This window comes from Liolophura sinensis, chromosome 11 (genome assembly GCF_032854445.1).
Source record: "Liolophura sinensis isolate JHLJ2023 chromosome 11, CUHK_Ljap_v2, whole genome shotgun sequence".
Taxonomy (NCBI): domain Eukaryota; kingdom Metazoa; phylum Mollusca; class Polyplacophora; order Chitonida; family Chitonidae; genus Liolophura; species Liolophura sinensis.
Window position 1 is genome coordinate 4468420 of NC_088305.1, and position 21212 is coordinate 4489631.

Consider the following 21212-nt stretch of genomic DNA (forward strand, 5'->3'; position numbering starts at 1 on the left):
GTGCAAACATACCAATCATTGAGGGCCAGCAGTCCACCAGCTGAATCCTTATGTATACAGGTATACTTTATACAATGTTCTGGACGGATCGTGCAAGCCGACAAAGCCTCAGGGGCCAGCAGTCCACCAGCTGAATCTTGGTGTATACAGGTATGCATCACACATCGTTCTGGACGGATCGTGCGAGCGTACCAATCATTGAGGGCCAGCAGTCCACCAGCTGAATTCTATTGTATACAGGTATACATCATACATTGTTCTGGACGTACGAATCCTTGAGGGCGAGCAGTCCACCAGCTGAATCTTCGTTTATATATGTACATGTATACATTACACATGTTCTGAATGGATCTTACGTTTTTGGATTAGTAGTGGTTTTTGCAAATGTCAGACTTAAATTCTTCATTATAGGACGAGGTTTTATATCAAATATCTTTGTAGTGCTACTGGTCGGAAACGTGATTCGGACTTGATGTTGGAACTGTTCGGTATATAGCCCGTAGATTTAACTGAAAATACCTTTGTAGTGCTACCGATGCGGAATATGATTCGGACTTGACGCTGCAATTCTTCGTTATATAACCCGTGGCTTTAATACAAATACTCTTGTAGAGCCACCGGTCTGAAACATGATTCCGAAGACAAATGGAAAACACTGTAATTAAAAGCCAAAGTATATTTCTAATTTATGAAACCCTGGCGTAGTTGTGAGAAATAGAAGCCTAGCCGCCATAACTATATGTATATGAAAACAAAGTGGACATTCTGTTACTACGTCTACCACATAACAAATCTCTTAGAATTCGCAATACACATTTTCCTCAATTCATGCATACTTCAATTATCTTGGTCTACAAGCTTGGATCAGTTCCAAGGCACTCTGAATTTTTCACAACGGCCAATTTTCTGCATTGTCTTCTGTCCTGATCCAGGCAGCACTATTTAAACCTGATAAAGGCACTTGGTCGAAATTGCTTTCTGTGCCTCTGGCTAAACGTTCATTGTTCCGAACAAAGTGAGACTGGATGAACAGATTAAGACAGGACCACATGAGAGGTTCGGCTATGACAACAGATAACACCACACAGCAATGCACTGGCTCGGTTAACATGGAAACTCTGCCGATGATTTCTCACTGCACAATATCACCGGGATGTTAAACCCAATCCCCGCGGGACAGAGTATATCGATTGATGTAATGAAAAATTAGGGCATTTTACCATTACGTAAAGCGCGGTTTTCCATTGTAAGCGTCAGATATGCCCTGTGTCGGACGGAGCGCACAATACATGCAGAGTAGTTGGCAAACTTAATGCACGTAATACTATTAGTATAGTGTAAGATTTGCGGGAAAAACACAGCCGTAACTGCCACTGTATGTCGAAATATTAAACGCCATTTCAAGGAAATCCAAATAATACCTACTGCTGCTCAGCACTAGAGGTTAGAAACAGTACTGGTTGGCCCGGTATCAGTATGATGAGTGACTTTGACTTTGCTCGACTTTGACGACAAGCCTATGTCAATATTTTAACTGTTGCTTGCTTATTGGGCAAAGTAGGTATCAAAGCTTTTTGTCCTTCGACCTGAGTTACAGCATTTAACATTATTACTGTCGCTTATAAAAATAATGCAGAGGTGTGCATCTGTGCGTCGAAATAGACATTCGCATTCCAGGCGTCTAGTCGTTCCGTGTCAACAATTGCCATGCCAATTCCCATGTCGACGTTTGACTCACACCAACAAAGAAGTAAGAAAAGTAAATAGTGGGATCATACATAGATAAGCAGTCAACATTGATTAACGCTGATGGAAAGACAGAAGTGATGTTCTAGGAGATTGTGTTAAATCAGTGTAAAATTGTGCACCATGCTAGGCCATCTTAGAGTCTTGGACGACACATTTGGTCTGTGATTTAGCAACGTGTTACTTCGGCTGCTGTTTGGTCTAATTCCTCTGGTGACAACGCTACACTAAGCCTGCAAATAATGCTGAGCGCCAAGCTGTTAAGGTTGTCTTGTTAATGGGTGGAACCAAATCCTGGTAAGAACGTCATTCTATGTACAGCTGCACCAAAAGTGGCTACGTACAGCTCCGTCAACAATTCAGAAAACAACGCTGTTTTAGAGAACAGTTGGCTAATACCTCACATAGCCTATGTCCCATTTATAACATGAGAAACTGGCATCCGTCAGACAGTCTTGAAAAATGTTGAGAACTTTCGAATACAACAACAAAAACAACATACACAAAACATCAGAAGACTCCGATTAGCTTTCTTCCGTAAAGCTAATTTCTTCACAAGTTATTGTTGACACGCAGAACAAGAAAACATCTGCGCACATCTCTTCAAGTGTATGTTGTTGTTGTTGTCCAAAACGCTGTGTGTGTTCTGTTTATTGGACAGTCCGGTAGACGCTAGATACCGCGAGATAGTACGAAGCTTGGCAGAACTTAAGACATGAAGAAACTGCTATAGATAACAAAGGATTATACAATGTCCAGACGTTAAAAATAACTTGCAAAATAAAATGAATACATGACACTGGCCAGTATGGAATCTCTGGCCGAGGCTCATTCGAGAACATTTATTTAAAGCCAAGTAATAAAAGCTGTCTAGAATTACCAGATGCACAAACACAGAAAGCTTCAACTTTGCTAAATTAACCATGTAACAAACCCTGTTAATATCACAGTATGCTTTAGTTATTATTAATTGTTATTTAAGCCAACCACGAGTCTCCCAATTAACAAACGTTTGCGGGTGACTCTACATAATCTTTCACACGAGAGAATACTCTGTAGTGAAACTTTCATACGTACATTTAAATGATCTGGTTTTAATCTTCATCATATCCTACATTCGCACTGAGTTCCGTTGTTAAAATCCGAACTCAATAAACAGACTGCCTGTTAATTTAACGTAAACAGCAGCTGGATTAATTACAAAATCACGTAAACTGGACCAAGAGTAACATTTTTATGTTCATGTAATTCCACATATGAGTATAGACCATGGAACAGTTCACCTATTGCACGAAACAACACATTTGTAACAGTCGCCACGTCGTCTTACATGATCCCGCAGTGTTCATGTCCGGTAACATGCTATAATACAGCGTGCTATGCTTTCCATATTCTCTGGATACCATTCAGCATGCCCATGAAAGTCAGTGCTAGATACTATTCAATATTCATATTCGCTTCAGTATTCAGTAAAGAGTATTCGCATACTATTCTCTATTCACCATCCAGAAAGTATTCTGTTAACAATGTCAATGCCTTGTGAAGTTTCACTATCCAGACAGTACTAGTATTCATTATTCATACGCTGCAAAACATTGACTCTCCATGTATACAATTCAGTACTATCTACCAAGATGAAAGCACGCTATTCACATGTCTTTTCATAGTGCTGTCTCTTTCATTGTGATCACAGATAGCTAACACAAACTTAGCATAAACTTGTCCTTATAAAGGACATATTATTTACCACAAACACAAAAAATCGCATGCCTAAAATCGTTATATAACACTGTGACAGGGCATATAGTATTTGTGGTATATTTATGAGTCCACCATCAGTTTCCACAGGAAAATAATCAGCCGTTAAAAATAAATTCGGCCGATATAGTTCCGTGTTTCAAATATGGGCACCACTAAGCTGCGCACTGTATCAAAGTATACCATGGTAACCACGTGATGCGAGATCGAATGACAGCTAATAACACTTCATTGGGTATATACATATAAGGAAAGTCTGGCAAACATCGACAAACGCCAATAACTTAGTCTGCTTCGCATCCTCTGGATAACGGGCTTCCAAAGCACTATAAAAAGGTGAACCGATAATTCTGTGACAGAATTATATTTTACTCCTCCTGTGCTATCGCATTCTTCGTTCAGTGTCGTCCAGATTTCGCTATTCCAAAAGTCACATACTGTTACACTTTAATGGAGGTGAGTCGTGATTCCGGAAGTCGTGATTCCGGAAGTCGTGATTCCGGAAAGCATTACACCAATATTAACAGTCTTAAAATCATTTAAATACACCATGCCTCAAAACATTTATAATTGTTAATTGTCAAATGTCGTCAAAAGACATGATCTTAGATATGTAAAACCACAAATGCTGAAATGAAAAAAATGTACGTTCCAATGTCATCAAAAGAAAAGACAGTGATGACATATCATTTCTATTACACGACAAATTCATACATGGAAGCATCTATTCAAAAACATAATCACTTTCAAATTCACGCGAAACTGTTCCGAATAATTAGGGGAGACAACTTCCTCAAACAGTCCAAGAAAATAAATATGAACATATTTTTAACAATGTTAGTATGCGCAAGTCGGGTGAGAGTTGAGACGTCTAAGATCGCAGCCAAAAGCACTTGGTGGAAATGGAATTGGTGTTCAATAATCCTTAATGCAACTGCGACGCACTCCAAGATCACATAACGGAACAGCTCTTCACGGCCTCTTTACGTAACTGAAGCTGAGCATCTTGGACCCCGCTGAAGCGCTTTCTCCTAATGAAGGACCGCTGTCGTTTGAAGGTGGGCGTGTGTCGAGTCCCGGCTGACGACAGCGCCGCTACTTCTAGAACGTCCGTAACGCTCCGTGGACAGGATTTGGCGGAGGTTTCTGAGTACACCAAAGCACCGATTTGTTTGGCAAGACTGAGACCCTGTAACAACGGGAACGGGAGGAGATGTATTAATACATAATGGGAGTGTGTACGCTTGTTGTGTTGCATTAACTCTTTTACTATGTCAGTTCTCAACTGATAAATCGCAAGTTTTTACATACACGACCCAGGAGGAAACTATAAAAAGTTAAAGATAGCAGCATACGGAGCAAACACAGGGAACCAACGACAGTGTGATTGTTTGCAAATTGCCACATGTAACGGGTGAAACCAGACCTCTTGCCGGTTTACCTCTGTTAGAGTCTTATTCTAACTTTTCCTGTAAATCCTTAGGTAGTAGCAACTTATGCCTTCCATTAACGCCATGGTTTTGTCAGAAATAGGTAAATAAATGCAATTTTGTGAATTATACAGTATCATTGCAGCACTTTATTATACACAAACTTCGTACGGATTGCTTAAAACGTTGTGTTGTCGTCATATTTAACAAAACAATAGCACGAAAACAATGCAAAGGAAAGATATTCGACGAAGTGTAGAGGTTTAGGGTTGGACACTCACCTGATCGTATGATAGTACTGTTTGTTTTGTCTTCTCTAGTTTGGATATAGTAGACGTGTCCGTCCGGAGATCACTCTTACAGCCTATTAACATGATCGGCTGGTTTGGACAATATTCTCGAATCTCAGGATGCCACTGGAAAATAGAAAGATCACAGCATCACAGAATTGTATGTACATATCTACTGGTATTCCTGGACCACTACAAGCAATAATAAATTGGCATTTCCATTTGAATAGCGTATTTATTCGCATATGTATATATTTGATGGTTTACTTACGTCCTGTGCTAATAGTGATTTTATGAGTATAAATGACAGCAATCGGGAACAGATCATCGTGTCAATATTTTGTTTAGATCTTTAACCAGGTTAACAAACTTTTATTAAACGAGTATGATGGAGACTCTAGACAAGTGTTACCATCTCTTGATGTGATGTGATATTTATTTCTGTAATTAATTGGTGATCAACTCCGTACTGAATAATTTTTCACATATATAGCTGCGGTCGGATTCATGCGTTGAGGGATCAGCATGCATGGACTGTAGAGAAAACCAAAGCCTTTCGCCCGGAACCTGGATTCGAACTCACGACTTCATTACTGAAGGCCCTGACAGTCGGAAAGATTCAGCGCTTTAAACATCAGAGCCGGAGAGGGTCGACATTGTTTTGTTATATTCCAATCTCATGCAATCATGAAAGTTAAAGGTTTTCTACAAAAAAGCATCAAGCACACAGCAAGAGTAAAATATCAGTCTTTAATGACACGCTCAGCACGATTCAATATCTGAAATTGCAAGTTGTTTACTTTCTAAAGGTAAAGAATGTTCTCCAGCGAGAAACCTGCTCGAGTAATATTCCATGATCAAAAGCACACAGTTTTTTTTTCTACATTACATATTTGCTCTCGTTCATATTTCTCACCCTGGAAAAACAAGTATGACAAATAGTGGTGTTTAACATCTAGTTGTGTACAAGGTTTCGTTTATTCCTGATCTGGCGTCTAACAAACAAAAAACAAATGCTAGGCATGTTTAACACGTCAGGCCACACTCCCGAACAAACGGCTTAACAAAGTTGGTTAACGCTGCTTGAAAAAAAAAAAACAAAAAAAAAAAAGACAGAGAAGCAAATCTTCCTCAAACAAGTTTATCCACTGTTGTAAACACCTCGTCTAAAGTATACGTGGTCAATTAAAGGCTTCTTCAGTGAAAAAGATTAAGAAACCCAAAACACGGACTTCTGCTTGAAAGAGCATCTCACCTTTGTCTTTACGTTTTCCACGGAATCTGGGTCCCCAATAGAGAAGCATACCAACACGAGGTCCGCATCTGTGTAGGACAAGGGCCGTACTCTGTCATAACCGCTGTCACCTACAGTGATAAACAAATTACAACATATAATCCAACGTATGATTTATTTATCTATTTATTTATTTCACTGGTGTTTCACGCCTAAGTGAGTATTGCACATAAACGAGGGCGGCCAGCATTATGGTGGGAGTACATAAACATACTGAAACGACTTCCTATGATCGTTAACTGTTAAAAGATGACACTTTTTCACATCAAAGTTGATACCCTTCATGCTCATAGTGGACAAGGCAATTAGTGATGTAGGTAAACGCAGCCTGGTTCCTTTTATTACTCTGTTTGAGACACGAGTCAAACTGAGTGCTGGGAAATTCGTGTATTTTCATATGGCCTTAAAATACGACATTGCACAAAAATCACCAATCACCGCGAAGTTCTTTACTTATCCTTCAGTCATTTTTTGTTATCGAGACGAGGGTGACTTCTGATATACTTATATATTTCTTGTCTTACGTTTTGGTGCAGCTTGTGCTACATTGTGCAATATCACTGTGATCTGGCTTGCCTTCAGATATGGTATGGTTTGTCTTAAGCTATGGTATGCCTTGTCTAACTCTTTGGTAAGGCTTGTTTTAAAGCGTGGAATGGCTTTCCATGTCCTAGAATTTCATGGGAAGAGATTCAATACAGCCTCCATAAAATCAGTCTAACAACCCATCAACATTTCCAACGACGGCCTCACTTATTCTGCCTATTGTGTCATTAGCCGTGTAAAACGGCCAATTTCTGAACTGTCGAAAAGATACTCTAGGTACAACACATTTTTCCTGGAGCGACCAGAGGTCTATCGAAAAATTGCTACCAGGTAACAAGTGTTTATGGGAACCGCTGAATTTAATTTTGGCAGCAAGATCCAAAAACCAGGCAGGCGCTAATCAGGATATATCGGCTATGAAGGCTGACTGTTTCTCATTCTGGGTGTGAGAACCGATGAGTAAGCTACGTCTTGGAAGGTAGGTAGGTATAGGTGTGTAGTGTGGCTTATCTGACCTCATCAGACATTATTCGACGGCAGGATGACAGGAGGACGAGCTAGACAATATCTAACCATTACACCGATGACGAAACCTCGCTGCCCTTCCTTATACATCCTGGCTACATCGAATCCTAGACACTCTGACATGCAAACAGATAATATTGACGAATTTCCCAGAAAATTAAACAGGCATATTTGTCGGTACATGGCTTATTTTACTTAACTACCATCGCGTTTTTTCATTCAAGGCAATTAATGGTAAGGATTCGTGATGAGCCACATTCAACACGTTTTTATTATTACGCCAGTCAGAGAGAAATGTACATGTATGAGCAAAAGACAACCAATTATTAAATGTATAAATCGGTCAGCCCTTTGAAATAAGGGCATTGCAAAGCTTTCTCATTGTTCGTCATCGTCGATTTCGCCTCGAAGAACCCCTTTGTACAGCATTACCTAACGTCAAATGGCACATCTAATGGAACAAACGTTACACAGTGTGAAAATACAACACATTGAGTATTGACATGACAATGACTGGCTTACTTTATTCTTCCCCGTACTCGTTTCTGTACAGTGAAGAACAGCAAGGCGTCCGACTAGGACAGAGGCTATTCAAACAGAATCGAAATCGTGTCTGTTGTTGTTGAGCATTTATACATCAAGACTCTGAATTGAACACAACGTAACTTCCGACAGTTTGAGATTTTGTGAGACTATCGTCAATGATATCATTTTTACGGTGTGTTACAGCAGTTGCGACAGATCCGTTCTATGTTTCATGTACATGTGGTACATGTGAGTATAGACAAACTGAAATTCTCCTCTGTGAACCAGCTTATCAAGGGAGCATACAAAAACTGAAACTCACCTCTGTGAAGCAGGCAATATTGAACCAACTCTGTGAAGTCAATGAACATACACAAACTGAAACTCACCTCTGTGAACCAGCCAATCAATAGAGCATACACAAACTGAAACTCTCCTCTGTGAACCAACCAATCAATAGAGCATACACAAACTGAAACTCTCCTCTGTGAAGCAGCTAATCAATAGAGCATACACAAACTGAAACTCAACTCTGTGAACCAGCCAATCAATAGAGCACACACAAACTGAAACTCTCCTCTGTGAACCAGCTAATCAATAGAGCATACACAAACTGAAACTCAACTCTGTGAACCAGCTAATCAATAGAGCATACACAAACTGAAACTCAACTCTGTGAACCAGCCAATCAATAGTGCATACACAAACTGAAACTCAACTCTGTGAACCAGCCAATCAATAGAGCATACACAAACTGAAACTCTCCTCTGTGAACCAACCAATCAATAAGCTGACCCATGTCCGAAATGCTCTAAGAGTTAAGTGTAACGTAGAATTTCAATATCTATTCTCAAAGGGCAGCCTGCTTTGTGCATGACGGCCGATGTACATAACGACTTGAGGTCAATCAAATCGTCCCGGTGAAATCCCCGTGAAATTCAAAACCCATTGGGTGGGAACAAATGGCTGTGTGGTGTGTCCAGGGCAATGTAAGTGAAATGTAATCGCCTGCTGAAGGCGTCCAATCAACCTTAATCACCACGTCTGGCCTCAATTGGCAATGCCAGACGGATGGGTATTCTTGGTTATTGCCAATCTAATCGTCGGCAATTTGGCTTGGCCTTCAAGTTTCAATGTAACAACGGTGTCATTCGACCAGTTTTCGACACTTTTACTTTCACTGCCTGTGCAACATGAAACCACTCTCCACGAATCTCGCAGTCGTGTTACAAAGATTAGACATTGCCAGGATATTTTATGTAGGGTTGTAGGTAATAGTCATTCAATGCCGCAAAACATACACCACGAGCAGAGTAGAGCTTCTACAGACAGCGGTATGGGCGTGTAGAAAAAAATAAACATACGTGCTCGTGAATAAGCCAAATGACGCTGCCATATGACATCACATATATCATCTGCCGGCTTCGCAACAGTCCCAGGTTGTAAATATTTGTGGCGCTTCCCAGGCTTGTTTAAGGCAGATTGTGGAAACCATCGCAGGATTGTCTATTTTATACAACTGTACTAGTCACGAGACTGGCTGTATGTAGGGTGTCTGTGTTTATCATAAGCTCGTCTATAAGCAAGGCGATGACAAATTTAGACCTAAATTGAGTATTTTGTTTTGTCTTTCAACGCGGCTAATAGTCAAAATATTTTTTGTTGAAATTAGGGCTACAGGGAAGTCAGTGCATCACAATTCGTTGGACAAGGCGTATTCTCGTGGTTAGCACTATATCGATATGAGCATATATATCTATTAAATGTAATCACGGGAAAAGATCAAAGCTGACAATTACCCAAGAGTAACATAATACACTTGTAAGCCTTCGGGCTGTACAATTGTGTTCTATAATTTTAATACTTTGCAATTCAATGAGAGGATTCAGAGTGCCATATTAAATTCATTACACTGAGTTGCACTCGTGCGTATCGCTCGGCCTATTATACCACCAGATCTAGCATCCATAGCGGCTCTATTTAAAATATATATTATATTGAAATGCATTCACCACAACGTCCACAGATAAGCTTCTGAATAATAAAGAAGAGCTTACCTACATAACTAACTAAGCTAAGTACCCTCGTACATCTGTTATAGATCCTCTAATATAAAAGTAGACATACAGTTTAGTGTACGCGCCGCATTTCTCGTAGGAAAAGATATTAACGCAAGTTTTTCCACTGTCACATTTTCACATAACAGCGACCAAACAACGCCTAATCAACCCATACATTTGAGTTTATGATGCAAAACTATTTATTATCTTTTTGGGGGCATAAACACTGCGTGGATATCATATAACTGATTAAAGAGGATCCATGTAATACGAATGTTTATTGTCCATTCAGTGAGCAAATATGCAACGTACAACGCAACAGGGATTTAATATTATTGACTATACAACTAGAAATATAGCCGTACATGACACGCTAAAACAACTCTGACTAACTTGGATGACAGTATATCCTTTCGTGTTATCTGGATGGCATAAACCGACCACAATCCCATGACTTGAAATATCCTTCCAATGCTATAGCTTTGGGAATGATTGTGCTTGTATTCTTTGTGTACATATACCTTAAAAGTCAAATTCAGAAACAGATATACATTTTATATAAAGTAAATAATACAAGCCTTGCAGCATACAGAGTAATACCAGACCAACGGTGACAAATTATCAGACGTAACCAGTGAAATAGTTGTCAGTTTAGGGTTAGGGTTTTATTTTAACTGTCCATGTACATGATTAGAGAGTAGCAAATTACACGCCCCCAAAAAGTACGTGAACATGCATATTAATTTTTTTATCCAACTTTTAAATATACACGGAATGTAAATTATTAAATTTTGATAGAAGCTCTTGCTTTATCTACGGACAAATTAAACTTCAATATGCCCATTATCCACGGTAATAAGGATTATAGTTTGTGTGAGAGCTTGCCAGAGCTCACATATATAACACCAATCCACCGTCCAGTTATATGTGCACGTATAGCTTCCACTGAGCTGTCCTATCATATATCAATCTTAACTACTTATTTCCGACACTAAAGTCATGTTCTCAACACATATACACAAACAAACGGGCAGACATCCATGAGAGAGAAGTGAATAAGGAACAAGTCTGTTTCCATCAAGCATTTTTTTGATGCATGCGTGTATTGATAGTGGCAAGTTTATTTTTTATAATAATCAGCACCCTGGGTACTTAGAGGCACATACTTTAATGTCAGCTGATGGGTATTGTCGTGTTGTTTGATTTCACTCTTAAATCCATCACTGAAAGTGGATACATGCTCTACAGAAAGCAACTGTCTTAGAGTATTGTACAACATCGCATTGATATATAGAATCGGGGATCGGTTTTGAGCTTATTGTCTTCATACGTAATGGGGACTTTAACGGCTTGCAATTAGTCCGTTTTTCGCATTTTGTTTGTGCAACGTTAAGTTACACTTTTAGTACGATTTGGATGTCTATACGATACCGAATATGCGAAAGAAGGTGCGCTGAATTCTACCTAAGTAGAGCTGTATATGTAACTTGTTGCAAGCCCAGTTGTGTTAAAGATGGTCTATAAAGCGGTATGTGCGCATGTTTGTTTTGCGATTAGTTTGTGAATGCACGTGTATAGGTATCTCTTGTGTACCAGCGGTAAACAGTAACTCTTATCAGTGTTAGCAGAGTTTACATGTGCGAGTTGCAACAACAACTCCGCTGTTTTAATTTAGCCAATGTTTATGTACGCAAAGTAACAGTAACTTACTTTCCATTCTCTTTTCTTCCCAATAATTTATGAACCTGAGTGTTACTTCACATTACTTTCACTTCACGTAACTGAGTGAAATCAGCGCTGTAATGTTCAGACGTGTAACTTTCTTTTGTTTCTAGGAATCATCCAATAGATTACGCAAATCAAATGAAAGACCAAAGACTGATGTATGCACAAAGACTAAAAGATATAAAGAGCGTATATATGAGAAGAACGTTGGTCTTTGTTGCTAGTTTGGATCTTTCCGTGGCCGAGACGGTTAGCTTGCCAACACGGCGCAATGACCCAGAAGCCTCACACCAATGCGACCGGCCCCGATAGCACAGCTGGTAGAGCGTCCGCTTCTGGAGCGGTAGATCCAGGGTCAATCCTGGGCCGAGTCACACTAAGACCTTAAAAGAAGAAGTTGTAACTTCCTCGCTTGGCGTTCAGCATGAAGGGGTATCAGTATAATGGCACTGGCGGACGACTTACTTGCCTTCGGTAAGGCGTCTCAGTGAAGCAGCACAAGATAAAAGAGCGGTGGAAATCCATCCTGCAACAAGGAAGGCACATCACATGCACTCTAAGGACCCCTTCGTCGTCATATGACTGAAATCGTTTTAAGTACGACGTTAAGCCCTAAACACTCACTCACTCACTCACTCCCACACTCCCACCCTCCCACCAAATCGGTCGCTGTGAGTTCAGACCCACAGCGACTGACCCACATACTGGTTTCCTCTCCGGCCGAACGTGGGAAGGCCAATCATCAACCAGCGGATAGTCGCGCGTTTTCCCCAGGGCTGTGCCGGAGTTTCCTCTTATCATAATGCTGCCCACAAAGTGAAATATTCTTGAGTATTGCTATTAAATAAATCACATGTGGTGTGTTAGTCTGTCTTATATGATGTACACCGCAATGGAACGTCACTGTTTACATTTTTGTCAGTGTGTTTGACGAGAAAGATTCCGCGGCTAACTTCCGCTTCTTTAGCACACTTTGTCCGTTACCCAGGGCAAGGCTACCTGTTGACAGTTTGTTTTGTCCCTGTGCTGAGAATTCTCTTCAAATTTACTCTGACAAAATAGAGACATTTTTCAGAAAGCCTATGCTTAGCCTTCGTTGACATTAAGACGAACAAGAGCTGCAATAAAATATTCCTACGACCTAATGCGAATCCTGTGGAGCGTTACTGTTCAAGTTTGGGATAACATTGCTTTAATATACGGTACATTTGTGCGACGGTTTACTGATATCAATATTAGCCTAAATCAGAGGTTGTGAACTTTCACGCAGTACACACAGTGGTCAAATCCGAAGCTTGTGGTTTTTACTCTCCACATATGAGAAACTGTGTTGAAGAAGCTGGCAAGTATTTGAAGAGGTTATACTGCACATAGACTTTTCTGTGAATTTACTGGGTGGAAGCTCTTAGAAGGGTAAACGGGTAAATGAGAATATCTACGGCATATTGTGGCATTTTTGTGGCAACTGATTCAAGGTATCTGAAGATTTATCATGTATAATTCGGTCATTCATGTGACGTTGTACCTGAGGCTGATTTGAGAGGAACGGTATACTAGTCTAGAAATTATAATGGCGGGCTTCGATATATGCAAAGTTTCTTCCAAGCTAAATCATACAGTTTCTATGTATAGTACAGTATTTTTTCTACCTGAGACATCTTGTTTATTGCTAAAGAGCTCTGTCAAGATACATCCCCAAAACATAGGTTTCGGTATCCTACAGACTGTTCATTAGGGAGACATGCCCTTTGTCACACAAAATACTACCTGAACAGTGTCACATTAAGCAATTATGCGCAGCCATATAAGGCGTAGAGAACAACGTAAAGTTTCAGCCAACATAGGTATGGGACGTTGTCACGTTATTCTGCCCAGAAAAATTAAAGGAAAAGACAACACTAAAGTGAAATATATGTCAGATGGAAGACCATTAAAAACTAATGAAAATAGTTGAATTTAATAATTTAGAATTTTTCCAGCCGAACAAAATGGTGCTAATAGATCAGATTCTGTGATGATCTGTTGTGACCCAGAAGGTATCAATGACTATCACATCTACTTTTGCCCGAAATAATTCGTTCTACAGTCAAATCAGCGAATGCATTCGTACATCTGCATGTATATGCATTTTGAATGATGAAATATAGCAGTCTAATGTGTGTTAAGTAGCAAAAACCTTATGAGATGTCACTGGTCCCAATGTGGTCAGAAAAGGCCACCATACAATAAACTGTTCAAATGCATTTTACTAGGTCAAACAAATAGAAAAAAAACATAAATCCAACAATTTTACCGGACAGTTTTTAGTGGTTTTTCATCTGATACATGCTTCATTTCAGTGTTTTCTTTGCATTTAAAGTAAAAGAATACTATAATGAGTTTTTCCAACATCCAGTGTTGTGATTAGAATTGTAAAAACTTCCTGTTCGTAAAGCCCACCTTAGAATTCAAATTTCTGAACACCTCTTTTACAAAGATCTAAAAAAATGAAAGTACATTTATGTAAAGTTTTCAGTGATCGGTTTAGTGATGTCTGCTTTGATTTCTACAGGTCTTTCCCTTTAAGGCTTCTATGTTACAGCATAAAAAGCTTGGGAATGGTATGATGTTACGGTGGAATATAGTATACAGGGACAGGGTCAAATCGCAGCCATAGAAACTACGAAACAGTTTCACGTTATATAGTCGAAAATGCCTTAACACGACGTAGCAGCCAATTGTGATAATGTTTCGTGAAACAACCAAGAATACTATCGAATAACTTTGGACGAAAACGCAAATAATGTAGCATTACGTAACACCATGGTCTAAAAAGAGGTGGAATTGTTATGTTAAAACCTAAGAAAGTTTGAGTTTTTAATTTAGCTAATCTTCAAATTCCATATCCGCTGTGCAAACCGATGTAACCTCTAAGTATCATGAAACCAGCTACTTAACTAAGACATTCAAACCACATGCACATTTAGATCATAAAGGCGATTTCCTGTTTACAATTACTTTGGCATTTAACATACACTTCATTATGCACTATGTTCTGAACACACTAAATTAAATACACCACAAAACTGTTCCCCTGAACTGATGTATATCTATCCGATAATTTGTGATAATTTGAATTAAACATGTCAAGCACGTGTGGTGAAATGCCAGAATTTACAGCTATAAGCCCTTGACTTTACACACGCCTAGCACATGTGGGAGTTTGCACCAACAACGTTCGCCACTCTGGGGAAAACTTTGGCTATGAGTTCCTGACATAGCTATTAAGGCTTTGTAAATATCCTTGCAGAATCAAATCCCTTTACACTCTCGCGAGCGAAGTATAAATAGCTCTTACTGTACATCCAGAAATCATTTAAAACGCTTTAAGTATAATGTAATAAAACGTACCCCAAAAAATGAATTCTGATTATAAATTAGAGCAGAGGCCGGCAACAGCCGAAAGCACTCTGGGCGGTGAATTACTCTTCTTACAAACCTATCCATTACCCCAAGGAATCGATACCAAATGAGAGCGGCTTTCAAATAACATGGTGGTATTTACGATATGTCAGATTAAATCGGGCCCTGTGTCATTCAACCCACGCCGGCTTAGCCCATGCAGTCTCCCTACAGCCCTACTCTCTCAGGGATGATGCAGTTGTACAGCACAGTCATCTAGCGCTCCGTGGTTACATAACAGCATATACACTGTATGCTCGGTGGAATTCAGGACACGGTTTATCCATATCTACAGTAAACTACAGCTGTAGACCACGTTTAGGCTTCACCCAGAAATCTGTCTCATTACACAGATTCCTTTCGGAATTTAGGAATCAGAACAGACATATTCCAGCCGTCAACCAAAATGGGAGTTCCTTCTCAACAATTGCAAGGCTTATTCCCAAAACGACGTTTAACACAAACTACCATATAACAAAAAAAAAGAAAAAAAGAACAGAGTATGAATTTCATGCATACAAAAAATAAGCAGGCAACAGCTTTCAATGAAGCTGGAAATACGCAAGGAATGTTCTAGCCGGATGATTGAAATCAGTATCCAAGTGTTGTACTATGCCAGTTTAAGTTGTCGATAATCAAAATATGTATATCACTTCAGCTTTGATTGCAACTGGGTCATATATCGAACGTGGCGATCCACATGTCTGCTATGCGCAGCATATTCATAAATTTATTTCAGTTTGTTTTCCAACTGCTATACGCTGATCTGTAAAGAATAACAACGATGCGCACAGATTGTAAAGACAGCTTCAGCCTACACAATTGGCAGGCGTCGTCAGTTGTTGTTGATATCTGTATATATGCAATGCATTCAAGGGCTCCTCAAACTTCACGAATACGCAACCAAGTGCCTGGTATTAGCTATAGCCCATTCAGTCCAGTGGTGTGCATTATGTTTTCAATTCTGCTCAGTGACTTAAACTAGAAAATAGGTTTTAATTTATACAAACACGTAGGATCAGCAGACTATTTCGGTGGGTGAAATTCCCCATTCACCATGGCATATAAAGCAGATTGTAGTCCTCAGTTCTCTTTGCTATTCCATCTTGAAAACATAGAGCGAAGTGACAAGGGCGAAAGGTGAAAAAAGGTTATGAGATATGATCGTCATTTCCCCACATCCTCAATAGCTTAAAAAACCCCAAGTCAACGAATACTTTGACATAAAATTTTAAAAACGCTACTTACAGAAAAAACGCAGGGAAACGTGATTTTTCTCACATTGACGTGAAGATTATATTGTATCAAGGCTTATAGTTTCTGCAAAGATTTCTTCAGTCTTGAAGGGTCTTGAAACAGCCTTTAAGTCTCATTGCTGTCCTATTAACCCGGTTGGCCGCAGGTCATAACTGTCACGTTTGTCACGTTTTGATTTTTGCAAAATCAGTGTGACACTAGGACATTGCACCAAGCTGTCACGGTTCACTGGACGCAAATCAACGTCCCTTAACATCTATAGCATGGTACATTTTTGGATGCTGATTTAGTTAAATCGCCTAGAACATTTCTTGCGTCCTTCCGTGGTAATGGACAGCTATTTACTGCTTCTCCGCGCGTGAATCCGTCCTAATTCCTCACTTTTTTATTTTTTAGTAGTTTGTGTTGCACGTTAATTTGGGAAATTTGTCCATATTGGTTGGTGGCTGGTATACGAGTGTTAGTTTTGACGCCTTCGTACATACAAGGTGGAAGCTTTAATTACGGCCTTTAACGGTAAACTTCTATGCGTATACACTTTAAAGTTAAAATTATGTCAGGGAGGACAACATATGGATGTGCAGGGTGTCAAAAAAGTTTTAAAGTTACCGAACATCTTGACCAGATGTTATAAGTCTTTTATTCTTTGCATGACGCATTAAAGCGGGAAAATACACAATTTAGGGGTTAGAACTATGTTCTGTTTGTCCTATACGGTGATATAGTAACCGCTCGCTTAATATGCAGAAGGACACTTAGCCCTCTGAGCTGGACATATAAACTTATACCACACAAAAAACTCATATTGAATGACACGGGAGGTATGGGGCAAATGGCATGGCTGAGACAGCATTTCAAACATAAATGCCGTTATAAATTATTTTGTGGCGGAAAAAATCCGGGCAGAATAATCAAAGACTATTTCCGCGGGCTGTAACATAAAGCCGAAACGCCAATGCCCTTATGGCAGGACAACGTAACGATGCTCGGGCTTCTCTATTATCGATCACTTTCATGTTTTGCGTTCCTCGTCATAAATTAAGCAGAAGATCCAGCTGATGTAACATTCCGCTGGATCTTAAACTCCCTAAGGCTTCGTAAAGACGGCATTTCCAACAGCTAAGATTCACGTCGCTCTAGATTCCGTGGTAATAGCGCTCTTAGCTTCTTTATAAACTATGAGTGGAAGAACTGTCCAGCGCATGATCGACTGAAGCCAGCCGCAAGGGAAATCCCTAAAGCAAACTCACTGGCCATAAACAGGAAGACTTAAGAAGCTTAGTGTGCATAAGAAAGCATTATAGTCCGTAAAGTGCGCGTAAAACGTACGTCCGTCCCATCTGTTTGTCTGGTATATAACCGTTTTAGCTGGAAAATGGCACTAAGTAAAACGTGTATACACACTACAGATGACTATCTTGCTCCCTAGTTGGCTTAAAACACAGAGCCTCTGTCCGAACAAACCTCAAAAAGAAAACACGCAGTGTTAATGTCAAGTTCACTGGGTTTTCCTGTCATTAAAATGCCTAATTTGTCCGCTTCTTGGTAAAATGATATACTTTCAATAAGGTATACATTTCGAAGGTGGTCTGTATAATCTACTTACAATCCTCGTCTAGATAATCATTCATTGCATGTACCAACCCAAGGAATTTTTCAGTCCAAATACATAAAAGTATACAATTCAATACCTTTGTATACGAAGCAATTATGCGCAGCCATGTAAGGCGTAAGGAACAACGTAAAGTTACAGCCAAAATAGGTATCGGACGTTGTCAGGTTATTCAGCCCAGAAAAATTAAAGGAAAAGACAACACTAAAGTGAAATATATGTCAGATGGAAGACCATTAAAAACTATCCAGGAAAATAATTGAATTTATTTAGAATTTTTCCCGCCAAACAAAATGGTGCTAATAGATCAGATTCTATGATGGTCTGTTGTGACCCAGAAGGTATCAATGACTATTACATCTACTTTTGCCCGAAATAATTCGTTCCACAATCAAATCAGCGAATGCATTCGTACATCTGCATGTATAGGCTATGCATTTTGAATGATGAAATGTAGCAGTCTAATGTGTGTTAAGTAGCAAAAACCTTATGAGATGTCACTGGTCCCAATGTGGTCAGAAAAGGCCACCATACAATAAACTGTTCAAATGCATTTTAATTTGTCCGCTTCTTGGTAAAATGGTATACTTTCAATAAGGTATACATTTCGAAGGTGGTCTGTATAATCTACATACGATCCTTGTCTAGATAATCATTCATTGCATGTACCAACAACCCAAGGAATTTTTCAGTCCAAATACAGAAACGTATACAATTTACTACCTTTGTATACGATTTTATACGACTAATTTTAATGGATAGTTTAGTTTTTATGTCGAAAAGGTGGACATGAACAACACAACAAAGCTAAGCGCAAATTCCTTCATTCGAGGAAGTTTCATCATCACATCTGCCTGATTGGTGTTTAGAACAAATTCACAATAATGAACTTACATGCCGACTGTCAGCTCTGTGACGTTAGGCATAGAGTAAAGGCCAGAAAACAAAAGCGAAATTAGAATACGTGTATTCACTGACTCGCATTCAAATACAAGAAAGAATCCCACGAGGCGAGCAAACGGACTTTTAAAGAATCCGAATGATATTATTCAGGCATTCAGTCTAGGTATAGCCCGTTAAATATAAGGGCACATTTCTGCCAGAACTATTGCATTCAGATGTTACTCTTAGAGGTCACACGTAACAGTCATACTCCGCCAGCCGTGTGCTAATCTAAATGTCTTTGAACGTGCAGAAGGCACTAAATGAACTCTTTTTGCTCTAAGTTGATAAACATCACTGTTAGCATTGATTCATAGTTGCGTTCTGGCATTGTGCGGGGCTTGACCGCGTTTTCAGCACTATATGTCGGCCACATCATGGCGGTGTCTTCAGGTATTGGGGACTGGCTCTCATGATCACGTGATGATATAAAACCACACCTATAGAACGACTTGCATTTTTATTCTTTTTAGCGGTACATAGGACACAGTCAGCTAGATATATACGAACTTCTAACAATTGCAGACAGACAAGAACTTTCAATGTTTCATTGCGAGTGTAGTTTTTAAGTAGTTGTTTGGCACCATGTATCTTCAGTGTTACGTAACGAATTATATATTAACACTTACGCTTTCTCCTGTAAGAAAACACACAGGGTACACACAATCGTAAAGCGCATGCCCATCATTACCAGTCTCACCTGACGTGTCCCATATAGACATCTTTATTCTGTATGTGCTGGAGACTTTGTATGTGCCCGTATACGTGTCAAAGCCAGTCGGCGTGTATTTCTGGAAGTAGAGAAAAATGCAAGGGTTCGTTATTCTCAACATCTTTTCATTTCTGCGGCATGACGTTTTACGCACTACCTAAAATCGCTACACTTATATAACTTGGGTCACAGAAACGTGATCAGGGTATCAATTACCAAACTTTTTAAAAATGGCACTTGTTGCTGTCTCGCTAGTCGTTCAGCACTGAGAGGTTAGAGCAAGGTCAGGTGTGAGTATAATGTTATTAGGGGTTGAATGTCATTTGATTTAATTATTTATTTGATTGGTGTTTTACACCGTACTAAAGAGTATTTCACTTATACGACCGCGGCCAGCATTATGGTGGGAGGAAACTAGGCAAAGCCTGAGGGAAACCAACGATCACCCACAAGTTGCTGGATTGCCTTCCCATGGCCGGAGAGGAAGCCAGCATTAGATGGATTTGAACTGATGGAGTGTCACATCTGCTGTCTTCGGCAAGACACTTCAATGGCGTTCGCAGGATGGACTCGCCCTTCCACAAAAGCACACAGTATATATACACACAAACCTAATGACTTCTTGTCGTCATATGATATGATTGTTAAGTACGGCGTAAAACGCCAAGCGTACATACATATATGTAGATGCCTATTATATCGTTTTCCGTTGGTGGGAGAGTTAAGCGTGCGTTTATTTGTAATCTTGAAGATTTATGTCACTGTCAATAGAATTTCAGTATAACATGCATGGACTGTCCCGGTGCTGTATTAACTGAGACAGTGAGACATGTCATAACCGGAAATGCCTGACGTAAATTCCGAGGTAGCTCACTCAGAACAGACTGGTCGACATGTGTCCTATCCCTATACGCTTAGCGGCACCAAAGAAAGTACATGTTCTACGACTGCCAAGTTTAAGTTCGGATACCTGCCCCAAATTCACTTAGTATACCCGGAGTATTTTTGGGAACATTTTTTCTCATTTGTGTAATAACGCACTTTAGCGGATGTACCATTAAGAATGCGTTTGCCTAACATACAAACACGAGTAATGTTTTTACCACAGTCAAGGGTATAAGATCCTCTCTTTCTAGTGCACCGAGCGGCCAGTGTGTTTACAGCACACCAACGGTAGACACTTCAATGTCTTAATTGATGACCAAAGTACTAAGACCAGTATCCCAGAGTTCGACAATTGCACTTTTAGACCCAGCCTTTCCAGTTAATCGACACTTCAGCGTAAGTTCTTTTAGACAAATCCATTGTACAATCTAACGAAAGTAGAAATGGCCACGGTTTTTTCAAAC

General features: G+C 39.7%; 1 protein-coding gene across 1 annotated transcript in view; it reads right to left on the reverse strand.

Annotated features, from left to right (window-relative positions):
- Positions 1-2538: 2538 nt before the first annotated feature.
- LOC135477597 (rho-related GTP-binding protein RhoE-like) overlaps positions 2539-21212 on the reverse strand; it is a 37032-nt gene continuing 18358 nt past the window's right edge. Inside the window, exons 2-5 of the mRNA XM_064757761.1 lie at positions 19852-19942; positions 6480-6589; positions 5216-5350; positions 2539-4693 (exon numbers count right to left, since the gene is read on the reverse strand). Coding sequence (XP_064613831.1) covers positions 4457-4693; positions 5216-5350; positions 6480-6589; positions 19852-19942 — 573 coding nt within the window. The 3' untranslated portion in view covers positions 2539-4456. The remainder of the gene's footprint in view (positions 4694-5215; positions 5351-6479; positions 6590-19851; positions 19943-21212) is intronic.